General features: G+C 53.5%; 1 protein-coding gene across 1 annotated transcript in view; it reads right to left on the minus strand.

Annotated features, from left to right (window-relative positions):
- Positions 1 to 15230, minus strand: part of DRC7 (dynein regulatory complex subunit 7) — a 22838-nt gene extending 7608 nt beyond the window's left edge. The window contains exons 1-8 of the mRNA XM_077751386.1: positions 14993 to 15230; positions 10420 to 10651; positions 9870 to 10044; positions 8541 to 8666; positions 7595 to 7789; positions 6022 to 6180; positions 4999 to 5217; positions 1991 to 2119 (exon numbers count right to left, since the gene is read on the minus strand). Coding sequence (XP_077607512.1) covers positions 1991 to 2119; positions 4999 to 5217; positions 6022 to 6180; positions 7595 to 7789; positions 8541 to 8666; positions 9870 to 10044; positions 10420 to 10616 — 1200 coding nt within the window. The 5' untranslated portion in view covers positions 10617 to 10651; positions 14993 to 15230. The remainder of the gene's footprint in view (positions 1 to 1990; positions 2120 to 4998; positions 5218 to 6021; positions 6181 to 7594; positions 7790 to 8540; positions 8667 to 9869; positions 10045 to 10419; positions 10652 to 14992) is intronic.
- Between the last annotated feature and the right edge of the window lie 1935 nt (positions 15231 to 17165).

Here is a 17165-nt window from a genome sequence, read left to right on the forward strand (position 1 = left end):
CCAACCGCCCTGCTCCTGTCAGTCAGAACGGGCAGCAGACACAGCTACGCAGCCCTCCTTAGGAGAGGGGCTTCTGCAGTCAGGTGGATGCAAGCCCCACCGCCATCCGACACCAGCTTGGGGTCCTGGGCGCAAGTCCCCTAACCACGCTGAGCCTTCCTAACTGTTAACTAGACCCTGTGGGGGGACTAACTGATAGAATACACACGGGCACCTGGGTGGCTCGGTTGGTGAAGCAACCAACTCTTGATTTTGGCTCAGGTCATGACCTCACGGTTCTTGAGATCAAGTCCCAAATCAGGCTCTGTGCTGACAGCCAGGAGCCTGCTTGGGATTCTCTCTCTCTTTGCCTCTGCCCCTCCCCTGCTCACGTTCTCTTTCTCTCAAAAATAGATAAACATTAAAAGAAAATGCACATAAGCCACTTGAGGCACTGCCCACCTACTGTTTTCTTTTTTTTTTTTTTTCCCCTCTTTAGTTTCCCCATCTGTAAAATAAGGCCTGGTCTACACAAATGGTCCTCAAGGGGTCTCCACAGACCCGTGGATTCTCCACAAACCGCTCAAACCTTGGTCTTGTTCCTCTAACCTGTGCTCGCCAGCAGGGGGCGCCTGTGCCCCAGGAATTAGGGCGCCAGGAGGCTCCCTGGTCTCCAGAGATGAGAGCGCTGAGGCAAGTACCTATGGTCTCCTTTTGTCCCTGAGCAGTCCCAGGAGGTAGAACAGAGTTACTGTTCAGAACCCAGACTTGAGAGCCAGACTCAGATCCCAGGTTCAAGCCCCAGCTCTGTCACTTACTGGCCATTTACCATTGAGTAAGTTACTTCACCCCTCTGTGTTGTTAAGTCTTCCTGTCTGTAAAATGGATGATAATAATCATGAATGATGATACTAACACCTACCTCACCAGGTGGTTGTAAAGATGTGGACAAGTTACTTCAGGTTAAGTGCCAGGAGGTTACTGAATGTTAAGTGAATGTTACCATGGTGGGCTGATTTGTGTCCCCCTAATCGTGCCCCAAAACCAGTGCCTCAGAATATGGCTATATTTGCAGACAGGATTTTTAAAGAGGTAGTTAAGTTAAAACTAGGTCATTAATCCAATGTGACTGGGTCCTTGTGAGAAGAGATTAAGACACACACAGAGGAAAGACCGCAGTGAGGACACAGAGAGAAGACAGACATTGGCAAGTCAAGGAGAGAGGCCTCAGGAGAAGCCAACAGCCCACACCTTGATCTTGGGCTTCCAGCCTCCAGAACCGTGAGGAAAGTAATTTCTGCTGTTTAAGCCCCCCAGGGTGTGGTGATTTGTCATGGTGCCTCCAGCTAGCTGATACACCTGGTACGATAACTGACCCCATTCCCCCATCACATACAGATGGCAAAAGTGAAGCTCTCCATGATTGGGAAGTTGGCCCCAGATGTCACAGCCAAGAGCTAAGGCCTCTGGGCACCTGACCTCCAGGCACGGGTCCTCATGGAGACCTGCCTGCAAGGCCCCTGGCTAGGAGATAGGAGAAGGGGTGCCGTGGGGAAGGCCCAGGCCAGTGGGCTGATATGACAGACGAGAAAGGCCTGGAAGCATGTGAGGGGCATCATGGTGGCTACGCAGGAAGGCCTGGAAGTGAGGCCAGGGCTTGTGGACACGGTCCTATCACCCTAATGCGAGGGGCATGCTCTTAAGAGAAGCAGGGCAACCACTGACTAAGGTGGGCTGTGTGTGGGGCAGGAGCCCCGGATGCAAGTCCCAGCCCTCCCCTACCCCACCAGGTGTCCCGGGCAAGTCAGTGGACCTGCATGGGCCTTAGTGTACCCATCTGTAAAATGAGAGCAGGGTCCAGGCCCTTCTGCTTTGAGGGATCCTTACTTGGTCTATGTGGCTCATTTCCCGCTGATACACACACATGTGGTAGGGACACTGGTCAGGTGGGCCCGAAGCAAGATGGGGCACGAAGCCCAGGTCCCATGCTGGCCCCGCGCCAGAGACTCACCAGGTTTTCCACATCATCGTCATCATTCAGCGCATCTTCCTCTTCCTCAGTCAAGGACAGGTGAGACTTCTCGGCCCCCAAGAGCAGGTACTCCCACCTCACAGGGTCTCCCAGGTCAAAGACCAAGTCCTGGCGGGGAAGGGTCGGCTAAGTGCACCCCACCACCAGCCTGCCCCGTCCTGTTCCACGCGGTGGGGGGTGGGGGGGAACAGTCGTGTCCAGAGTAGAGGAGGGACCTGGGCCAGGGTCTCAGGGGGACACAGTGTCAGCTCCGAGCCACCTTGCATGGTCCACACCCATCCTCATTTCAACAGGGAAACTGAGGCCAGTGGCACTGCCCAATCTCCCTGTGAAGAAAATCTCACTGGTGGTCTCTGTGAGACTTGGCAACTCTCCGGTCTGGGACTGACCTGGATATGGGGCTTAACCTGCTTCATCAGGGGGGCGTCCCAGGTGGCGTTTAGAGCAGATACAAGCCAGCAAGATTTTACGGGAGAGGGAGATGGTGGGTTTGGGAAAGGGCCTCCACCCGGCTTCTACCCGTGCCAGGGACAAGGAACCGGGCAGCCACACATGCAACTGTATAGAGGAGGCAGGCGGAAATCTCTCCTCCACAGTGGGGGCTTTCACCTTCTTTCCATCCCCGCCTACCCGAGCCTGGCCTCACTGGGCAGGTAACTCCCAGCAGATGGAGGCACTCAGCGTCCCCATCTCCCTCTCCAGGATGGCACCCCCCCCACCCCAACACCCCAGAATCAGTGTCCCAGAAGGAGGTCAAAGGTAGCTGCCCACAAGCATTTCAACACGACGCTGTCCTGACAGAGGCTCTAATCTGAGACCTCACGGAGTCCTGGGGGGCTATTACTCTGCTCTAACTGGGAGGTGGGGGGAGAGGAAAGAGGGACATGGTGAACGGCAGGGAGGGAGAGAACTGCTCAAAGATGTAGCAGTGACTGTGGATAGTCAAGGCTCAATGAGGGGGGAGCCAAACCACACAGATGTTTGTATTTCTTTAAATCACACCCTCTAGGGAGCCTGGGTGGCTCAGTTGGTTAAGTGCCCAACTTTGGCTCAGGTCATGATCTCACAGTTTGTGGGTTCGAGCCCCGCGTTGGGCTCTGTGCTGACAGCCAGCTCAGAGCCTGGAGCCTGCTTCTGATTCTGTGTCTCCTTCTCTCTCTGACCCTCCCCTGCTCATGTTGCCTCTCTCTCTCAGAAATAAATAAAACATTTAAAAAAATTTTTTAAATAAATAAATCACGCCCTCCATTCCATCACCTTTGTAATTAGTGGGCAGTAGTCAGATGTTTTGATATAACTTAAAAGTTCTGTTTCCACAGAGAAAGCATACACGAATGGACAGCTACCATGTCCCATGAGCCTGGGGCGTGTTTGCACCAGCCAGCCTCTGTGTGGGTGCCTCACACGGCTCCCCGGTCCCAGTGCCATTTCAGGGTCCTTCGGAGGAATAAAGCAGCCGCTCCCATTCTCCCCTGGCAGTAGAAGTGACAGCCAGTGTCATGATCTATTTCTTCATGCCCTCACTTGGTGATGCACTACTGCCTCTCTGGCTTCGCTTTCCACCAGACCACCCTCCCGCTTCCAGCTCATCTCATCATCCTGTGTTTCCCTGTCACAAGTTTCCTTCTCCTAGCACTGGTGCAGAGCATGCTGGGAGGGAGAGGCCGAGTCCAGCCTGGGAGGGGGCGAAGGAGGACTGTAAGCAGCCTCGAAGGGTCCATCAGCCTTTAGGGGGCACTGACCACCCCGGCAGCTAGGAGCCTGGGCTCTGGGGGAGGGCAGTCTTGGCTCTGCTCTGTCTGTGTGGTGTGAGGGGCACCCTGGGTGGCTCAGTTGGTTTAAGCGTCCGACTTCAGCTCAGGTCATGATCTCACGGTTTGTGGGTTCGAGCCCTACATCGGGCTCTGTGCTGACAGCTCAGAGCCTGGAGCCTGTTTCAGATTCTGTGTCTCCCTCTCTCTCTGACCCTCCCCTGCTCACGCTGTCTCTCTCTCAGAAATAAATAAAAAACATTAAAAAATTTTTTTATCTGTGTGGTATGGTAGGAGTTCTTTCTGTAAAATGAGAGTAACAATAGCATATCTACCCCATGACTCTGAAGTTAGTGAGAGCCAAGCAAACCCTGGAATCAGGGTAAGAGAAGCCAGTGTGGTGACCGGCGGGGCACTGGGCTGATCCTTGCTTCGCTCAAGGCGGAAGTTTCTCCACCTCAGAACATCTGACTTCCACACAGAGTGACCTGCGCTGGAGCACAGGGGCATCAACTCTGCCCGTCTGCCACAGGGGTGACAGCAGGCCCCTTGGACGGGGTCACCTTGGAGTGGGGGGCAAAAGGCCCAAGACCTACCTTTGGGAAACTGGCCCGGTCGGAAGTGGAGGAATTTGGAAACAACAAAAGAGCGCAGGACGGGGAGCCTGGAGCCTGTATCTCATTTGATTCGTGTACAGTACAATGAATTTCCAGAAACTGAACGCACTCAGGTTTCCCGCACCCAGATTAAGAAATAGAATACTGCCCACATTCCAGAAAGTCCTTGTGTGTCCAGTTATGACTCTCCCCCAAATGTGTGCATGTGTTTTTAACTTAGATAAGTAGCACTGAGTTATATATATACATACACATATACACACAGACACACACATATACGTATGTGTGAATACATACCTATCCACGCATTTATGGAAATTCGTTGGACTGTACACTAAGGATGAGTGTATTTTTCTGCCTGTACGTTGTACTTCAATACATTGTTTTAAAAAGTCACTGATACAAATCAACAATCCACATTTTACAAGGATACGCAAATCAAAAGAGACAATAATCATATCAGAATGGTTACTTATGGACGAAGGGGTGGGCTAAGGGGACTGAGCTATGGGGAAAGTCTGAGCTCAGTGGTGGCCAGCTCTGCCCACAGCTCACTCTGCCAGCACCGCGGCCCTGCCCGACTGTGCCTGTCGCACGGGCCCGCCCCCCCGGCCAGTACCTTGCAGCAATTCCAACAGTCCTGCATGTTGATCCAGTAGTTCTTATGGTTCCAGAGGCTCTCGATGCCCAGGAAGTGGTCGTCCTGGGTGCTGTAGCTGCGCGCCGTGAGTGAGTCGATAAAAAAACTCTCAGGCACCTCACGCTTCCCCGACAGCACCAAGACCCAGGAGTGCACCCGTAGGCCATGCAGGGGGTCGGTCTTGGCTTTCTCCGCATCCTACACAGGAGAGGTGGGGGACCATGGGCCGATGGCTGGGAAGGGGGGTGTCGGGGGCCCAAACATCTCCCCAGGCCCGGGGAACCAGCAGGAGAGCCGATTTCTGATCCCGACTGCAGCACTGGCTGGCTGCGTGACCTTGGGGGTATCACCCTACTTCTGAGCCTGTTTTCTTATCCATAAAATGGGAGGGTGTGAGTTTATCTGTAGTTTACAAACTGGACCCTTTGGAGTCCTGGAGTGTCTAGGATTTACTGGCTTTCTGCATTGTGATTCTGGGTGAGATTTCCTGCAAAGGAAGGCAGAGGAATACTGTGTGGCTTCTTTTTCCTCTTTCCTGTGGAAGAACGGTGACTGCGTCATGTTCATCATTGTATCCTGGGCCTGGACCACAGGAGATGCTCCGTAAATGCTACATGGAAGGGAAGGAAGGGAGCGAGGGTGGCAAAGAGTGGAAGGAGGGAGAGATGAGAGTGTGGATGCATGGACGGAGAGCACGGGGGGAGGGTGGCAAACAGGGAGGATGGATGAGGAGTACAAGCAGGTAGGTCTTCAGGGAGAGAGTCTGGAACAAGGAGGACACCAGAGCCCAGCACAGAAAGGCTGAGGCAGCAGAGCTCTCTGGAATCCGCTGCAGGAGCTGGCTGACCACCAGTGGGAGACTCCCACGTGGCTGGACTGCCGTGGGGGGCGGCGAGGCGGGAGGAGGGGATCTGGACTTGGGGTGCGTGGACCTGTGTCAGGTCCCAGTTGCTAGCAGCCTCTCCTGGAGGGCTGGGCACAGGGGTGAGGACGCGGACCCACCAGGAGGTGCTCTTCCTCCTCCCTCAGCCGCCTCTGCTCCTCCGCTTTGGTCTCCTCCTGCTTCTTTGTCTCCTGCTCCTGCTCGAACCTGCTGGTCAGGTCCCTGGGTGGTTTAATGGCGTACTTCTTAGGCGGCACCTTTTCCTTCTCCTGGACCACCTGTCTCCCAACGAAAGAAGGATCAGTGGCCCTGGCATCGCCAGCCCCTCCGGCCAGGAGGTCACAGCTGCTCCTGGAGTCCCCGGGCTTCCTGGCCCTCAATGCGGGAGCCTCAGCCCCCGTTCCCTGGCTTCAGGCTCTTCTGTAGAATGGGACAGGAGTAAGAACCTTCTCCCCCGGGGTTGTTCTGAGGACAGGAAAACGCCCACATGAGGTGTCTGGCAGGGCAGAGTTCAGGAGATGAGATTTCCCCCCGCTTCGCTCCCCACTGCCCTTATTAGCTATGATCTGACCCAGAAAGCGGGGTAATGGTCAGGAGTCGGATTTCCCAGATTCTGCCATTGGATAGTGTCTCATATTGACTTAAAGAGTTTTCTGGGCTAGGAAGGAGAAGAAAGCCCGTGTGCGTGCGTGTGTGCATAGACGTGTGCTAGGGGGCAAGCAAAGTGTCTAGGGAAGAACACCGCAGAGGCTGCAGAGCAGGCCTGCCACAGTGATGAGGGAAAACAGCCAGTCTCGGCAGCTTCAACCGGGTGGGGCCTCAGCCCCCGAGTCTCCACTCACCAGCCCCTGTGGCGTTGGCCATGCTAGTCCATCTCTACAGTCTGTAAAATAGGGGTGATAATGCCCACCACACAGCGCTGCTGTGACACAGGCTCATGTCACCACGCTGGAGGCCCCAGGCCCTTGGATGCCCTGCCCTGAGCTGCAGACCCCACGGGGGCTTCACTCTGATCACAGCATCCTGGAATCGATCCAGGTCAACTCTGATCACAGCGTTCCTGGAATCGATCTGGTTCACCAATGGCATTTTCTGTCCGTACTGTGGCTATTTCCCAAAATGCAAAGAGATGCTTCTGGAATCCTAAAATGAAATTCATTTCAGCGCGTCTCTTGTGTTCACAGCCGCCTCTAGCCAGTTGGGAGCTGTCGAGCCAACAGATATAAAAACACACCCACCACCTGCTGGAGGGTTGGTGGCAATTTTTTTTTTTTTTTTTGCTGTCAAAAAGGCGCCTTTTGAATTGGGAGGAGGTGATGGGGGGAAAAAGAGTGAATAAATGTCCATCCGTCTGTTGTTTTCCTTACCAGAAAATGGCTAGGTGGATTTTTATCAAACACGGAGGGTAAATCTGGGAGAGACCGACTTCAGAAGCCGGCGGCTGGCACAGATTTCACCTGGTGGGGAACAGCCTCTTGGAAGCGAGTTGGGACAAGAGAAGGGAGACAGCCGGTGAGGGGAGCTGGGCTGTGTGTGCTGAGCACCCCGGGACAGACACACCGGCAGCGTGAATGAACTCCGGGGCAGCGGGCGGCTGCTTGTGGGGCCGGGAAGGGGCAGGAAGGGCGGGGCCGCGCCGCGTCACGGGTGGCACCCCTTGCGCGATGCCCAGAGCAGCATGAACCCCCGTACCTCCTGGTGCTTCAAGGTGAGCGGGCACACGTCCCGCGTCAGGTCCATATGACACATGTCCTGTGAGGCGTAGCCGTTGACGCAGTAGGCGTCGTAGCCAGCGCCGAGGAGCATGGAGCAGAGCAGTGTGCTGTAGTCGAAGCAGTTCCCCTTCTGGTACTTGAGCACCGTGGTGGAGGAGTACAGGTAGGGGGGCTGGCGGCAGAGGGCTGGTCAGCGCAGCCGGCCCGCTGCACCCCTGCACGTCCTCCCAGGGGCAGCATCCGGGCACCAGGGCCAATGCGCAGGCGCGGCCCCGCCCCCACCCCAGGCTCCTCCCCTTTCTCAGGCTGGGCAGCCTACCAAGAATGGGATGGAAACCACGGACCCTTAAGTGGAAAATGCAGTCCACATTTGCCTACAACTTTAGGTGGCCGTGGACTTCCTAATAGGAAAGACCATCTGGACTATATCGAAGCTTCTGGTCTAATGCTGTCTGATTGGTTGTCCTACGGTTTTATGCAAAGTTGCCCTCCCCTCTTCTGATCAAAGAAGATCCCCTCTGCACTGTGCACCTACCCTCTCACCCTGTCTCCCTCCATGCTCATTGGGAAACACCCTGAGCTGGACAGAAGCCCAAAGATGGGGCCCGGGGTCACAGGCAGCAGGGACCTCCCCCGTCTCTCTCCTTTTCCCACCTCTTAAAGTCGTGAGAGGAAGACTCTGAAGGCAGAAGGAGGCAAAGAGATAGGAGCCAGGAAACCAGGCTTGCTGTGTGACCTCAGGCAATTGGCTGTCCCTCTCTGGGCCCATTTCCCCACCCCACCTCAGAGGGGTCTCTGAGGGGCTCACACCAGATGCACTATGGCCTGTGGTGTGAGCCTCACTGAGCCTCCTTCGACATACCTCCCCGGCTTCCCATCCTAGGTCTCATGGGCTTACGGACGAAGCCAGCGGTGGCACTTACCGGCTTGAGGGGGTCAGGCAGGGACACCATGGAGAGGAAGTCTGAGACAAACTGGGCACAGGTGTCCCAGTTGTAGAGCTCAGGGTAGGGCATCAGCGTGGGCCGGATGGTGGTGCTCACGAACTTCTGCAAAGGGGAGAGAGCTCAGGCCCCCCCCCCCGGGGGGGCTCCCTCCCTGGCGGGGGGGGGGGCCCTCCCAGCAAGCCAGAGCCCTGGGTGGGAAGGGAGCGGGGAAGGCTCTCTAGGCCTCTGCCCCTCCAGCCCAGATGCCGAATAAGCTTGTGCCCTCCTGATCTCTCAACACCCCTGTAAGTCGGGCCCACTGGCAGCTGGGGAAACTGAGGCTCTGAGAGATGAGCTGACTTGCTCAGGGTCACAGTCAGTAGCAGATCTGGCTTGTCTGGCTCTGGACCACCAGCCAGTGCGAGGAAGCTAGTGCTACCCCTTTGCGAGGCTGCTGTCACCCCAGGGCCCGTGGTCCAGTCCTCCAGCGTCTCCCTGTAGATTCGAAGAAGGCCCACCGGCATAGGGTGTCACGTGCCCCTGCCCCCACCCCATGCAGGCCCGCTGATTGCTCCAGGGGAGATGCACACCTGGGGCTACCCGGGACCCGTAGGGGAAATCACTGAGTTTCAAACGCCGGCAGCTAATACCAATGTTAAAAATCACCAGGTGGTGGGGCGCCTGGGTGGCTCAGTCGGTTAAGCGTCCGACTTCGGCTCAAGTCGTGATCTCGTGATTCGTGGGTTCGAGCCCCGCATCAGGCTCTGTGCTGACAGCTCAGAGCCTGGAGCCTACTTCAGATTCTGTGTCTCCCTCTCTGACCCTCCCCTGCTCACACTGTCTCCCTCTCTCTCAGAAATAGATTTTTAAAAAAATAATTTTTTTTAAATTACCACGTGGACCAAATAAAACAGTCTGTGAGTCCCCATCAGCCTGTGGGCTCCTGTTTTGCAACCTTTGCATTCATCCTATGCCATTCCACCTGCAGATGGGGAAACTGAGGTCCAGAGACACCTAGGGCGTGCTTGGGTTACAGGGCTGGAGGGAAGGAGGCCAGTGCTTGGCTCCTAGGTTCTCTGCCCTTCCCTGGACAGAGCTGATGCCTGGGGCTGGAGACCGCACCAGGTATCTCGCTGCCCCTTGGCTGCGGGGGGTTCTCCAGGCCACCACAGGCCCCCAGGGGTGATTCACATCGACCCTGCTGAGGCCTGCTGGCATTTGAATTTATGCTATCCCCGGATATTAACTCTGATCCAGGAGCTTCGGCCCGCCTCCCTCCACCCTCCCTCTCCAGCCCTTGCCCTGCCCTCCACAACCCGGCCTTACAGGCACTTCGCACTCGTTCAGCGGGTGCAGGAAGAGGGGCACGCGGTCTGGGCACAGGTGGTTGTATTGGCGGGAGAAGTTGTCCGCCACCTGCAGCAAGTGCTCCTCCTTGAGCGTGTTGCTTTGGTAGGAGACGGGTAGGTTGGAGATGTCGATAGTGTCCTTGGTAAAGGTCCTGTGTCCATAAGAGGGGTGGCATTAGTCCGTGTGCGGCTAGGCCTGGCACAGAGGGACCCGTCAACCCACCTTAGCTGCCGTTGTCTCTACCCTTTCCTCATTTAATCCTCACAGCTGCCTAGAAGCATCATCAACGTGTGCACTTTTAAGTAGAAATGGGAACGGAGGCACAGAGAGGTTGAATGACTCACCCGGGGTCACACAGCAAGTGGGGGGCAGAGAGGGGGCTTGGACCAGGCAGATTCCCTCCTTGTCCGGTCCTGCCTCCCAGCCGTGGGGCCACTGTTCTTCCTGGCTCTTCTGTCACCCGGCCCTGGTCTGCCCCTCATCAGGGCTGCCCGGCCCGAGACCCCCACCCTGGCCTGGCACGCACGAGGGCTTCTCCGGGATGGCCAGGTCAATGTCTGACAGCTTCTTCTCCAGGTCTCTGAGCATCTCCTGCGTCATGGGGGCCTCCTCCCTCCGCACCTCCACCGGCCTCATCATCTTCTCGCCCCTCTCAGCCCGCACGGCTGCCTCCTCCCGCTCGGCCGCCTCCTCCTCCTCCACTTTCTCCTTCAGGACCTCCATCCTGGCACGTCTCTGACTGTCTGGAGGCAGAATCTCTGTGGGAGGGATAAATGCACTCAGAGCAGCCCACTTCGACCACCAAGACCTCCTGTGTCTCTGGGAGGCAGTTTGCGGGGGAGCAAGCGAGCCCCTCTTAAACTTCCCTTCCACTGGGGAGAGTCCTGCTTGGTGCTGGCCCGTCTGTAACACCTTTCTAACACGTGCAGATCTTTCTTTAAAACAAGGACACAGCAGCCCATGGGTTGAAAGCTAGTGTCAGGGCCAGAGCAGGTGGTCCAATCTTACTGAGGCTGCTTGCTTGCCTTTCCTCCCTCCCTCTCTCTCTCCCTTCTTTCTTTCCTTCTTTCCTTCCTTCCTTTCCTCCTTCCTTCCTTTTGTTTCTTTTCTTTTGTTTTTCTTCCTTTTCTTTCTTTTTCTTTCTTCCTTTCCTTTCCTTTTCTTCTTCCTTTCCTTCTTCCTTTCCTTCCTCCTTCCTTCCTATCTTTCTTTCTTTCTTTCTTTCTTTCTTTCTTTCTTTCTTTCTTTCTTTCTTTCTTTCATCTGAAAGTATCTTCTCCTTATGGCAAGCAACACTAATACCATAGGGATTACGATAGTATAATGAAGTTCCCTATTTAGATATACTTACTAAGTCTGACGAGTGAATTGGAAAATTATTCATAACAGTAAGGTGATATGGAATATGATGAAAGAAGGAGGAAGGGAAAAAAAGGTCACATCACCAAATTCGGAGCTGAGGCACAGTGAAGGCACGGGCAGCGCACCTGGCCAAGGGGCAGGTGTGTGGGGTGTGATGTAGCCTGTGCTCTCCAGGCCAAGTCCTTTGTCAGCCCGCAGGACGGAGGACTTTTGGGGAGCCACATTGAGATGACATTTATAGGGAAGCCCTTACCCACAGCTACAAGGCAAAGCCTCACTAAGGTGGCCCACTAGTTACCTCCCCAAAGATCCAGCACCCCCTTCCATATATGGCAGAACCCCAATTTCACCAGGGGGCAGCAATGTGCTTGGTTAAAATGTTCAGCTCCCAGCGTCCCGTGCAGCTGGGGGTGGCCTGGTGATGTGAACCCAGTTCTGACCACTGAGATGTGAGTCAAAGTTGTTGGATGGTAAAGGGCAGGACCCAGCAGGCATAGACCTTCGGCCCTTCTCTTCTTCCTGCATAAAGCAGGAGTTGGGACAGCCAATGCCTGATCAAGAGATGGCCACACATGAGGACCGAAGCTGCCTGCTAAGGACGGCAGCGTGGAGACATGGGGACCTGGGGTCCCAAATGGAACCATGGAGGCCTTGAGTGCCACCTTCAGACCTCCCATCATGTGAGAAAATTCAGCCTGTGCTTATGTCAGTGGCCATGTCAGGCTCCTGTTATATCAGCCCAGCTGACCCACCAGCCTCCTGCCTCCCGGCCCCAGCCCCAGTCTTTGGTCTTTGCAGTGCCCTCCCTCAAACATCCGGTTTCTTTACGGCACACAGGGTAAAGGTCCAGAGGGGAGGGAAACCAACCCGACGCACAGGGTGTGGTGGAGTGAGAACAGGGGGGAAAAGAGCAGGGTCTCCCCAGATTTGGGTGGAGCCAGGATCCAGGGGGACAAAAGGGAGCAGGAGGTAAAGGCTGGGCCCTGCCTCCCTGCCCCAACCCATAACTGGGGCCTCAGCTTCTTGGGGAGACGAGTCACTGACCGCCAGCCTGGCTTAGCGGAAAGCTTGTCTCTGCCAAAAGCGCCTGCTGGGCCCTCGGGCTACTCCCTGCCATTTCTAGGCCTCATTTCCCCTTCTGCAACATGAACGGAGGGACAGACGTTTTCTGTCCCATGCTGACGTTCTGTAGGACTCAGGACTCCGTCATGCACCTGTTACTGGAGGTCAGCCCGCTGGAGTCCCAGGTAGCCAACATCAGGGTGGAGGCCCGTGTCCAGCAGGCTTGTTCAGGACCTCAGTTCCTTGCAGGCAAACCTCCCTGCCAGTCAACAGCACAGCCCAGAGCTCAGCTCTATTTGTCTGCTCCTCGGGCACAGCTAGGGTTCCTTCCCGGGAGAACAGTCATAACCATCACTAGGTGCTTACCGCGTACCAAACACCTACTGTGTGCCAGGCACTGTGCTGAGGGCTTGCCAGAGATGACCCCACATATCCTGCGACGACTCTGTGAGATCATGAAAAATATGCACTGGTCTCTGCCTCAGCGCCTGGCACAGAGCTCCAGAAACCCTTGTAATTTCCTAAGTGAGGAGCGCACAGGGAGCATCTTTTGTTCTAATGAGGGGGCTCTGGGTGGGCTCTGGATGGGGCTGGTCACTGAGAAGACCATGTTATGCTGAGAAGCTCAGAATTTTCAGCCCCACAACCTCCCACTTCTCTAAAGAGAAGAGAACAACTTGAAAGTGAAGTTATTGGGGCGCCTGGGTGGCTTAGTTGGTTAAGCATCCGACTTTCGCTTAGGTCATGATCTCGCAGTTCATGGGTTCCAGCCCCGCGTCGGGCTCTGTGCTGACAGCCAGCTCAGAGCCTGGAGCCTGTTTCAGATTCTGTGACTCCCTCTCTCTCTGACCCTCCCCTGCTCGTGCTGTCTCTCTCTCTCTCTCTCCTAGAAATAAATAAAACATTTAAAAAAATTTTTTAAAAAGTGAAGTTATTAATTGATGGTGCCTATTAGGTATTTATAAGGGATACAGGTGTGCTGTTTTGAAGGGGCAAATGCACCCAATGTTTAGAGCAGTGCATTGACAACAGCCAAAGTATGGAAAGAGCCCAAATGTCCATCGATGGATGAATGGATAAGGAAGATGTGGTATAGATATACAGTGGAGTATTACGCAGCAAGCAAAAAGAATGAAATCTTGCCATTTGCAACTACGTGGATGGAACTATAGGGTATTGTGCTAAGTGAAATTAGTCAATCAGAGAAAGACAAATATCAGATGACTTCCCTCGTATGAGGACTTTAAGATACAAAACAGATGAACATAAGGGAAGGGAAGCAAAAATTACATAAAAACAGGGAGGGGGACACAACATAAGAGATTCTTAAATATGGGGAACAAGCAGGGTTACCAGAGGGGTTGTGGGAGGGGGGATGGGCTACATGGGAAAGGGGCACAAAGGAATCTACTCCTGAAATCATTGTTGCACTATATACTAACTTGGATGTGAATTTTAAAAAAATAATAAATAAATAATTGATGGTGCCAAACGAGGAAGCCTCCATAAAATACAAGCAGGAGGGGGCTTGGAGAGCTGCCAGGTGGGTGCACACATCCACCTCTATGACGCACCCACCCCCGCAGGGACAGAAACTCCTTCCTGACCTTGCCCTATTACCTTTCCATCTAGCTGCTCATCTGTATCCTTTCCGGATCCTTCAATAAACTGGTGAACGCAAGTAAATGTTTCTCTGAGTTCTGTGAGCCACTTGAGCAAATTAATCAAACCTGAGGAAGGGATCATGGGCACCAACCTCCAGTTTTGTGGCCAAGAAAGCCAGAAGTTGTGGGTAACCTAGGGACCTTCTACTTGAGATTTGTGTCGGAGGTGGACCTGGCCATCTTGTGGGACTTAGCCCTTAACCCGTGGGGTCTGATTCTATCTCCAGGTAGATAGTGTTGGAACTGAGTTACATTGTAGTACACCCAGCTGGTGTCACAGAGAATTGCTTGGTGTGTCACACATTTGGTGAGCAGAAGTGTCAGGGGTGAAGTGTCCCATGTGAGAAGTAAAGGAGAAACAGAGGAGATAGGACACTGAATTGAGTTTTCCCATTACAGACCCTAAGAGGCAGACAGTGCTGTGATACCCACTTTGCAGATAGGAAAATTGAGTCCTAGAGAGGTTAAGTGCAGTGCCTAAGGTCACGGAGCTAGTAAGTAGCAGCTCTGGGGTTTGAAGCCATATATTTCTGGCTTTGAAAACCAGGCACTTAAGGGCCTACTGAGATGGGGAAGTCCTAGAAGTGATGAAGCAGGGTGAGGGGGTACCTCCAGGCTATGAGGTAAGTAAAGATAGAAACGGGGAGACAGCCAAGGTGTCTGTGGGCTGCAGAGGGTTACAACAGTGACAAGTACTGAGATGGGACCTGAGCCCAAGGTCACAGAACACCTTTATCAGAGGTGGAACTGGGCTAGAACCCGAAATACTTATTCCCCAAACCAGACTGCCTCTTCAGCTACCGCCCAGTGTGTGTGTGGGGGGGGGGACGTCCCTGCCCAGAGGCCCTCCCCACCCCATGGACCTTTTTTCCGCACCCTTCCCTGGCAGCAGTACACACACACACACACACACACACACACACACACACACACACACCTTCCTCAGAAAGATCGGGGCTGGAAGCCCCCTAAGCAGAAAAAGCCCCCTCCAGCCACCACCCTACTTCTTACCCTGTCACCAGCCACCTCAGGTTCTCTGCTCCCTCCTCACCCTTCTGAGAACAGCCTGTACCATCTGTTAGCCCATCTCCATGGTAACAGCTTTCGGAAGCTGAGGGGAGGGTCTGGGAGAGGAGGCTTCTGGGAAATGTAGTCCACCACTGTCCAGGTCTCCGTCTGGAAGGCCATCTGCTATAGGTCCCTCAGCAAGCGACAGGCTGGAGCCAGTTGGTGCCAGTTTGCAAGAGCTGATTGTTAAAATTTCAGAAATGTTTGTGAGCCAGTAGAGCAACAGCCATAATTACACATTAAATTAGAGCAACTTATAAATTAATAGGTTGTAGTAAAGCGAAGGTAATTAATACTCAAAATTCATCACTTTTTAATTATTTTACTACCTTTTTCTAGTCTGTATGTTCTTGGCATTATTTACAACCATTGTATCTCTATAAGGGAAATACATAATGGTGACTACCTTATATGCCTCCCCAGCCTCTCCAGTGATGTCACATCAACAGCTTAAAATTGGCCGCAGGGTTACTTACACCAGAGAGATTGGCAAATGTTATAGCCCAGGGCTTTCCCCCCAGGGGCCAGTTGTTAGGTGCTCACCAGGACACTGCTGGCTGCCTCTGTCCCCACATGTGATCAGTGTCCATCAAGACAAATGGGAGCCACTGTGGATTCTATCACGTTTCCTTATCACGGTGCACAGAACCAGGCTGTTTGGCTGAGTCCCAGGTTCTAGTCCAGCCTGGGCCTCTGACTTAATGTCTAACTCACAGGACAGGGAAAACCTATCCAGAAGGTTCATGGCCTATAAAAATTCATTTTAATTCCTTTCAAATTCAGAAGAAACAATGAACAGACTAATGATAAGTGCAGAATTATGAGTCCAATCTGGATTATATCCGTCTTTGTACCAATGAGGTTAAAAAATATATATTTTTACTCTTTTGTTACTGGAGCCCATGGAAGTTGTAAAGCACCCCGTGGGGTACCAGGGGGCTGCTGTAAAAACACCATCTGAACAAGTTTGCACAGTCGCTGCTACTGGGGGAAACAGCAATCCCCTCAATTCTCAGTAGTACATCAGGATTTTAAATTCTGGCCAGAATATTGTGCAGCCAGGGAAAATAAGGTGTGAAGGATACAGTAAACTATCATGGGACCATGTGCCCTGTGATTACCCCTGGGGAACTCACCTGGGGGAGGGCAGGCAGGGAGAAGGGAAAGGTAAATGGGTGGTATGTCAGGCTGGTCTCATTTCTTTTGTATAGTTATTTATTCCTTTTTATCCTTATACCCACTCGAATTCTCTGACTCTTTTTTTTAAGTTTATTCACTTATTTTGAGGGGGGAGGGGGTAGAGAGAGGTGGAGAGAGAGAATCCCAAGCAGGCTCTGCGCTATCAGTGCATTTCCTGTTGTGGGGCTCAAACTCATGAACCGTGGGATCATGACCTGAGCCAAAACCAAGAGTCAGACCCTTAACCGATTGAGCCACCCAGGCACCCCCTCCTCTGTTTCCTTCTTCTTCTTCTTTTTTTTTTTAATGTTTTTTAAATTTATTTCTGAGAGAGAGAGAGCAGGGAAGGGTCAGAGAGAGAGGGAGACACAGACTCTGAAGCAGGCTCCAGGCTCTGAGCTGGCAGTCAGCACAGAGCCCAACATGGGGCTCAAACCCACAAACCATGAGATCATGACCTGAGCCAAAGTCGGATGCTTAACCGATTGAGCCACCCAGGCACCCCTTCTCTGTTTCTTATATTGTCACTAAGAGCTGCGTTTTTAGATCCATCCATGTTGCTGTGTGTCTGCGGTAGGGATCCATTCTACACTCCCTGTGATGGACCCCTCCTCCCCTTTGCCACCCACTCCTTTCCACTATAAATAATGCCACCACTCATGTTCTCGGTTGTGTCCCTTCTAGACCTGTAAGAGTGTTCTTCTGGGGTCAATAATCAGGAGCAGGACTGCTGGATAATGAGCAGCAGCACCCCGTTTTTCTCCAGGCCATGAAGCCTACACCCTACACAACTTCCACAATGCCCGAGAAAGCCTGGTACCCTCACCCCCGCCAGCACTGACACCATCCAGTTTCCTATCATGCGTTCGCCAGTTCAGTAGGGATACAATGAGGTCTCTCTGTCATCTCAATGTGCAACTCTATGATCACTCATGCC

Source organism: Crocuta crocuta, unplaced genomic scaffold (genome assembly GCF_008692635.1).
Source record: "Crocuta crocuta isolate KB4526 unplaced genomic scaffold, BGI_CrCroc_1.0 scaffold124, whole genome shotgun sequence".
In the NCBI taxonomy this organism is placed as follows: Eukaryota; Metazoa; Chordata; class Mammalia; order Carnivora; family Hyaenidae; genus Crocuta; species Crocuta crocuta.